At 65.8% G+C, this 6,276-nt stretch overlaps 1 protein-coding gene across 1 annotated transcript; it reads left to right on the top strand.

Annotated features, from left to right (window-relative positions):
• The first annotated feature begins 603 nt into the window (after positions 1 to 603).
• On the top strand, positions 604 to 5,521 carry GPR35 (G protein-coupled receptor 35). Its single transcript, XM_040232006.1, has 2 exons — positions 604 to 891; positions 4,194 to 5,521. The coding sequence occupies exon 2, from the start codon at positions 4,204 to 4,206 to the stop codon at positions 5,107 to 5,109; it is 906 nt and encodes a 301-aa protein (XP_040087940.1). The 5' UTR covers positions 604 to 891; positions 4,194 to 4,203; the 3' UTR covers positions 5,110 to 5,521.
• Positions 5,522 to 6,276: the final 755 nt, after the last annotated feature.

A 6,276-nucleotide genomic window follows, 5' to 3' on the forward strand; every position in this document is an offset into this window, starting at 1 on the left:
GGAGAGGAGGGACGGCAGGGGAGGGGCCGACAGTGGGACCCTCCAGCCTGGTCTGCAGGGTGAGCCCAGTCCCCTCCTCAGGGCAGGGTCCCTGGTTCCCGGGTCAGGAGGCCAGCCAGTCCCCTTTGGGGAGCCCCAGGTTCTGTCTGTGGAAACGGGCAGGGTGGGGTCGAACTCGCCCCAGGCCATGCAGGGAGAGGTGCTGAGGTCAGGTGCAGACAGCCCAAGCCGAGCGGACAGGGTGCTGCCCTCGGGTGTGGGGGGAGGGCAGAGTGGTCCCTGTGAGCAGGGTCTGGGGCCCTGAGCTCGGAGGGGAGGGCACAGGAGAGAACATTCTAGAAGGGGAGGGGGTGGTCTGCAAGGCCGGATTCTGAGGAGGGGCAGTGAGGAGGCTAGCTGGTGGAGGGGTGGCGGGGGTTGGAGCAGAGCGGCAGGAAACCCACCCGGAGTGGGCTGTGCTGTGCTGCCGTGCGTGCGGAGGTGCAGGGCCTTCCTGCCAGGACGCGGGGGTGGGTCGGGCACTGACCGCAGACACGGGGTCCCCGCCCGGGGAGATGACGGGGAAGGTGCCTCTGCACCACGGGAGGTCACGACCTCCGGCTCCGCTGTCTCCAGAAAGACCACTGCTTCTCTGGGCGTCAACAGAGGCGGCCGCTGGCACCCCACTTCCTCTCCCAGGAATCCCCCAGGCAGCCCCGGTCTGGGCCGGCGAGGGCACTGGGGAGCCCCAGGCACTGTCACTGTTGTCAGCCCGCCCACTGCCTGCCGGCGTTAAGGAGGGGTGCGGTCGGGACAGTGTGGAGGCCCGGCTCACCCGGCCCCGCTTCCCTACCAGCCCTTCGGCAGGACCTGTCGAGGCGTCAGCAGCTCAGGAGGGAACCAGTGAGTCAGGTCAGTGCCCGCGGGGGCTGGGGGTCTTAGAGGGTGAGGCCCGTGACGGGGTCTCAGAGGTTTGAGGGTGACTGGATCTCAGAGGGTGAGGGTGAGGGGGTCTCAGAAGGGGTCTCAGGGGTGAGGACCGCGACGGGGTCTCAGGGGGTGAGGGTGACTGGGTCTCAGGGATGAGGGTGAGGGGGTCTCAGAGGTTTGAGGGTGACTGGGTCTCAGGGGTGAGGGTGAGGGGGTCTCAGAGGGGGAGGGCTGTGACGGGATCTCCGAGAGTGAGGGGGAGGGGGTCTCCTAGGGGGAGGGGGAGGGGGTCTCAGCAGGAGAAGGCCGCGCCGGGGTTCTGAACCTCGGCAGGTAACCCGTAGGAGGAGCCCTGTGGGGGCTGACGGTCTGGCACCGGGACGTCACTCATGGGCAGCATGCAGAGGGTCTTAGGGTGACTCCTGGGGCCTGGTCCCCCCTTACTCGAGTCTCTGAAGTCTCTCGTGGGCTTAGACCAGTGTCTGAAGCTAGAAGGGAAGGTCTGAGGGGGGCCCCTAGCACAGCGAACGCGGCTTTGTGAAACTCGTCCCGGGTCCTGGGCTATTTCTAAGTTGGGGTCCCAGCTCCAGAGACCTCTACGGCGCCCGGACAACGGGGGTCAGCACTCCACTCTCTGCCCCAGACCCCACTTAGGGCGTAGGACTGACAAAGGCGCCTCAGCGCTGAAGTGAAGGTGGCTCCCCACCCTGGGGGGGGAGCGGATTGACCCGCCACCGCTGTGGGGGCAGGAAGCGAAGCCTCTGGGCTTCTGCCCCGCTCCCAGGGCTGCCTCCCCCAGCAGGAAGTGGCGGTGCCCCCACAGCTGAGCGCTCTGAGCCCCGGCCACCCCCCAGCCCTGCCCTGGGGCCCTGCAGCCTTGCCTGGGGTAGGCAGGACCTGAGTGTGTTGCCATGGCTTCTGAGGACCTGATGCTGTTTGAGCTGGACCTGGGGACTTGACCCCCCAAACCTTTTCCACCGCAAGGGGGAGGGCCCATGAGCAGGGGCCTGGCGTGCACCCTGATAATCTTGCAGAGTTGATGCCCTTCTCCCTGACGGTTAGCGGTCGCTATAAAGGGGAAAATGTGAAGATGGCAGCTAGATTGTTTAACTTGCTCTCTCCAAACGTTGGGCTTCCCTGGTGGCTCAGACAGTAAAGCGTCTGTCTACAATGTGAGAGACCTGGGTTTGATCCCTGGGTTGGGAAGGTTCCCTGGAGAAAGAAGTGGCAACCCACTCCAGTACTCTTGCCTTGAAAATCCCATGGACGGAGGAGCTTGGTGCAGGCTACTATCCATGGGGTCGCAGAGTTGGGCAGGACTGAGAGACTTCACTTTCACTTTCACTTTTCTCCAAACACTGGGCCACGCGAGGCTGGACTGAAAGTTAACACGCCTACAAGTGTGGAGCAGGACACAGCCCCGAGACAGTCGTCGGGTGCAGGGCATCCCGTGAGGGGCAAGCCTGCCTCCCCCTGCTGTCCCAGGCAGCGCCCGGGTGACCGTCCGCTGCTGCAGGCCTCACTGCCCCGAGGAGCCAGGGGCGGGTGGGGAGATGGCCCGGAGGTGCGCGTGTGGCAGGATCACCCGGTGCTCCCAGCAGGCTCGGGGGCTCTGGGCCGGGGGGCAGGCACGCAGGCAGAGGGGACCCCCAGCAGCTGCCCCATTGGGTTCTGGAGTCTGGGGAGCCTGCCTGCCTGGGCCTGGGGCCACAAAACAAGGAGTGGACAAGTGGAATCCTTCAAACACAGGCGAGAGGTTTCGCACAGTGGACGCTTCTGTGAAACTTGAATTGCTGGCGAATGGGCACTTAAAATTCAGAAGGGATTTACCGGGATAATGGGGTGGAATATTTCCGCTCCCTGTCGCTGCGGTCTGGGCACCAGCTCCCCTAATGGACTGGGGCCTGGACACTCCCAGGGGGCTGTGTCTCAGGAAATGAGCGCCCCGCTGCCACCCCCGGCACCCGTGAGCCTGATACCCCGCCTCTGGATGTTTCTTCTCTTCCTGTGTGTGAGTGGGGGCAGGGGAGCAGACTCCCCCCTCCAATGGACTGAACCCCCTTCTCGAACTCGCCTGAAGGTCAAGGAGCCCCCAGGGGGCCCGGGGCTCATGGAGGGAGGAAGGCCTCTCCCCCCACCCCTCCAGGTCCTTCCAGCCAGAGGAACCAAGGTGGCGGGTGGGAGGGGGTCCGGAGGGTGCCTGCCACTCACACAGGCATGCTCCATGGGCCCACACATCTGACACCCACGCCTCTGGGTGCCGCCCAGCTCAGGGTACCACACCAGGAACGTCAGACCGCTGACCAAGTCCATCCCCAGCCTGGTGAGCTGGTCCTGGCAGTCCTGGGCTGTCATGGAGTGTGTGCAGGGGAGTGAGAGGTGTGGAGGGTGAGGCCGTGTAGGAGCTTCTGATGATGACCGGGTGGAGGTCACCCAGCAACACCCCAAGGCCGCCAGAACCACAGGGCGGCTCTGACCACGGGGAACTCCAGGGGCCTCCTGAACCAGATGGGCATCAGGCCAGTCTAGGGGGCTGAGGGCGGCTGGGGAGGCTCTTGGAGGGGAGGAGGGAGGGAGGCTGGGAGCCAGAGCGCCCAACCACCATCCCCTCAGCAAGAGGACCCAGCACAGGAGGGAGAGAGGGGCTGGGCTTCTCTGGAGGGCCGAGCTGCGCCCCTGCTGCCCTGGGCCTCAGGAGCTAGGAAGGGCCCCGTCGGGAGACGCCTGCCCTGCTGAGGTGCAGGAGTGCATCAGACGTGGGTGCCTCCTGCAGCCAGGTTTGCGGGGGACACGGTGGGGGGCCAGTGAGCCACCCGGGACCCCATGGGCCGCTGAGTCTACCCGCTCTCAGACTCCAGGGCTCCTGGACTCCCTGTCTTGCAGTCTCCTCTGAGCCCCCCTGCTGAGAATGGCATGAGGCTGGTCACCCCTGGGTCCCTGTTCTGAGAGCAGGTGGCGTGGGGGCCCTGGGGTCTGAGAGCGGGTGGAGCCAGCCTGGCGGGGGCTGGGGGTGGACCGTGCACTCCCGCTGTCCTTTCTGCCCAGCAGCCAGCAGGTCGCTGCAGAGACTCAGGCACGGGGACCTGAGTCCAGCCCCAGGCTGGCTCCCCGAGCCATCTCAGGCCCACAGGCCTCTGAAGGCCTTGGTTTCCCACGGGTGGCCTGGAGGGTGCCTCGGGGCTTCCTGGGGTGTCCTTGGGTAGGTGAACGTGGGGTTCTTGAGGTGGGGGTGGCCAGGCTCCCCCCGCTGGCCTGCCCACCTCACACCCTGCTCCCCTCTGCAGCCCCGGGATCATGAACAGCAGCAACTGCAGCTTCTGGGAGCCCCTAGTGGTCAAGGGAGTCTTGCTGACCTACCTGGGCGGGCTCCTGGCGCTCGGCCTGGTGCTCAATGGGCTGGCGCTCTGGGTGCTGTGCTGGCGCCTGCTGCGGTGGACGGAGACCCGCATCTACATGGCCAACCTGGCCGTGGCCGACCTCTGCCTGCTCTGCGCCCTGCCCTTCTTCCTGCACTTCGGGGACACCTCCAAGGACACGCTGCTCTGCCAGCTCTCCCAGGCCGTGTACCTGCTCAACAGGTACATGAGCATCAGCCTGATCACGGCCATCGCCGTGGACCGCTACATGGCCGTGCGGCACCCCCTGCGCACCCGCAGGCTCCGCTCCCCGGGCCGGGCCGTGGCCGTGTGCGCCGCGCTCTGGGCCGTGGTCCTCGGCTCCCTGGTGCTCCGCTGGTTCCTGGACGTGCAGGACAGTGGCTTCTGCTTCGCCGCCCGCTCCGGGCAGAACACCTCCACCGGGGTCTTCTCACTGCTGGGCTTCTACCTGCCGCTGGCCGTGCTGGTGTTCTGCTCTCTGCAGGTGGTGACCGCCCTGACCCAGCGGCCTGAGGCCAACCCGAGCCAGGCGGAAGCCACGCGGAAAGCCTCTCGCATGGTGCTGGCGAATCTGGCCGTCTTCGTGGTCTGCTTCCTGCCCTTCCACGTGGTGCTGACCGTGCACGTGGCCCTGGGCCTGCAGACCTGTGCCCTTAAGACAGCCATCCAGATCACCAGCAGACTCTCAGATGCCAACTGCTGCCTGGACGCCATCTGCTACTACTTCATGGCCAAGGAGTTCAAGGAGGCGTCTGTGTCAACCACATCCCCCCGAGCCAAGGCCCACAAGAGCAAGGACAGTCTGACTGTGACCTTGACCTAGGAGATGAGCCATGGGCTCCCCTGCGGGGGAACCAGTGGCCAGAGACGAGCCCCACAGTCTGCCCTGAGCTCGCTGTGCGCCGTGAGCTGTGGACACTCAGGAGGCTCAACTCAGCAGGACAGCCTGGGCATGGAGCCTGGAAGGCACCACCCCCACCCCGGGGCAGAAGAGGGGCAGGATGAGGACAGGAGGACTGGGGCCTGAGCGGGGCCAAGCCCAGGGACCCTGCTCCGTCCAGAGCCTGGCACACCTGGGGCCCTGGGAGGGGGGTGTCTGCCGGGTGCCTGAGGCTCTGATGGCCAGCCTTCTGCTACTGCCCCACAGGGGCCAGAATAAAGCTCTCCCCTGGGGCTCTGTGCCACCCACGGCCGCGTATTGGGAGGTGGAGCGCCTGGGGCATCTTCCAGGTGGCTTTCTAGGGCTTCCCACTTGGGGGCTCTCCACAGGCCCTGCCAGCTGCTTCCCACCCTGGCCCACTCCCCATTATCTGGGGGGCTGCCGCCAGGGAGGGCTGGTCCTCAGCTGCCTTGTCGGTCCCAGGCCTGAGTGTGAGCAGCTGGTCCTGAGCTCCAAGTCCAGGTGTAGGGAGAGGTGGGGGGACCGTTAACCTCTGTGTCAGCATGTGACACAGGCGTCTACAAAAGCCAGAAGTGCAGAAGTCCCAGGAGCCCCCTCGGGCCTCAGCCTGGTTGTCAAGAGCTGCTGTAGGCAGAGACAGCCTCTGGGAGAGAGAAGAAGTGAGAGATGGGAGAGAAGGAGACACAGATGGGGAGAAAGCAAGAGAGCGGGGGTGGGCAGTGTGGAGGAAAGCGGGGGACCCGCGTCTACATGGCCAACCTGGCCGTGAGATGGGAGACGGGGACGGGACGTGAGTGAGGAAGATGGTTAGCAGAGCGAGACAGAAGGGGCCTCCAGGGCACGAGAAGAGAGCACGAGGGCAGAGCCGGGAGGAGGGGCAGAGAGACTGACAGACGACGGCTCAGCCTGCTCTGCCCCAGGCCCAGGTCCCTCCTGCTCTCCTGCCACCCGGGAACCCCAAGGGCCAGCCTGGGACCCCTTCTGGCCCCTCAGAGGGTCCCCGAGAGTGGGTGGAGGTCAGGGGTTCTCAAGGAAGGACCAGGACCAGCTCTTCCGGCCAGAGTTGTTTGGGGCCCCACACCCAGGCCC

This window comes from Oryx dammah, unplaced genomic scaffold (genome assembly GCF_014754425.2).
Source record: "Oryx dammah isolate SB20612 unplaced genomic scaffold, SCBI_Odam_1.1 HiC_scaffold_28, whole genome shotgun sequence".
Lineage (NCBI taxonomy): Eukaryota > Metazoa > Chordata > Mammalia > Artiodactyla > Bovidae > Oryx > Oryx dammah.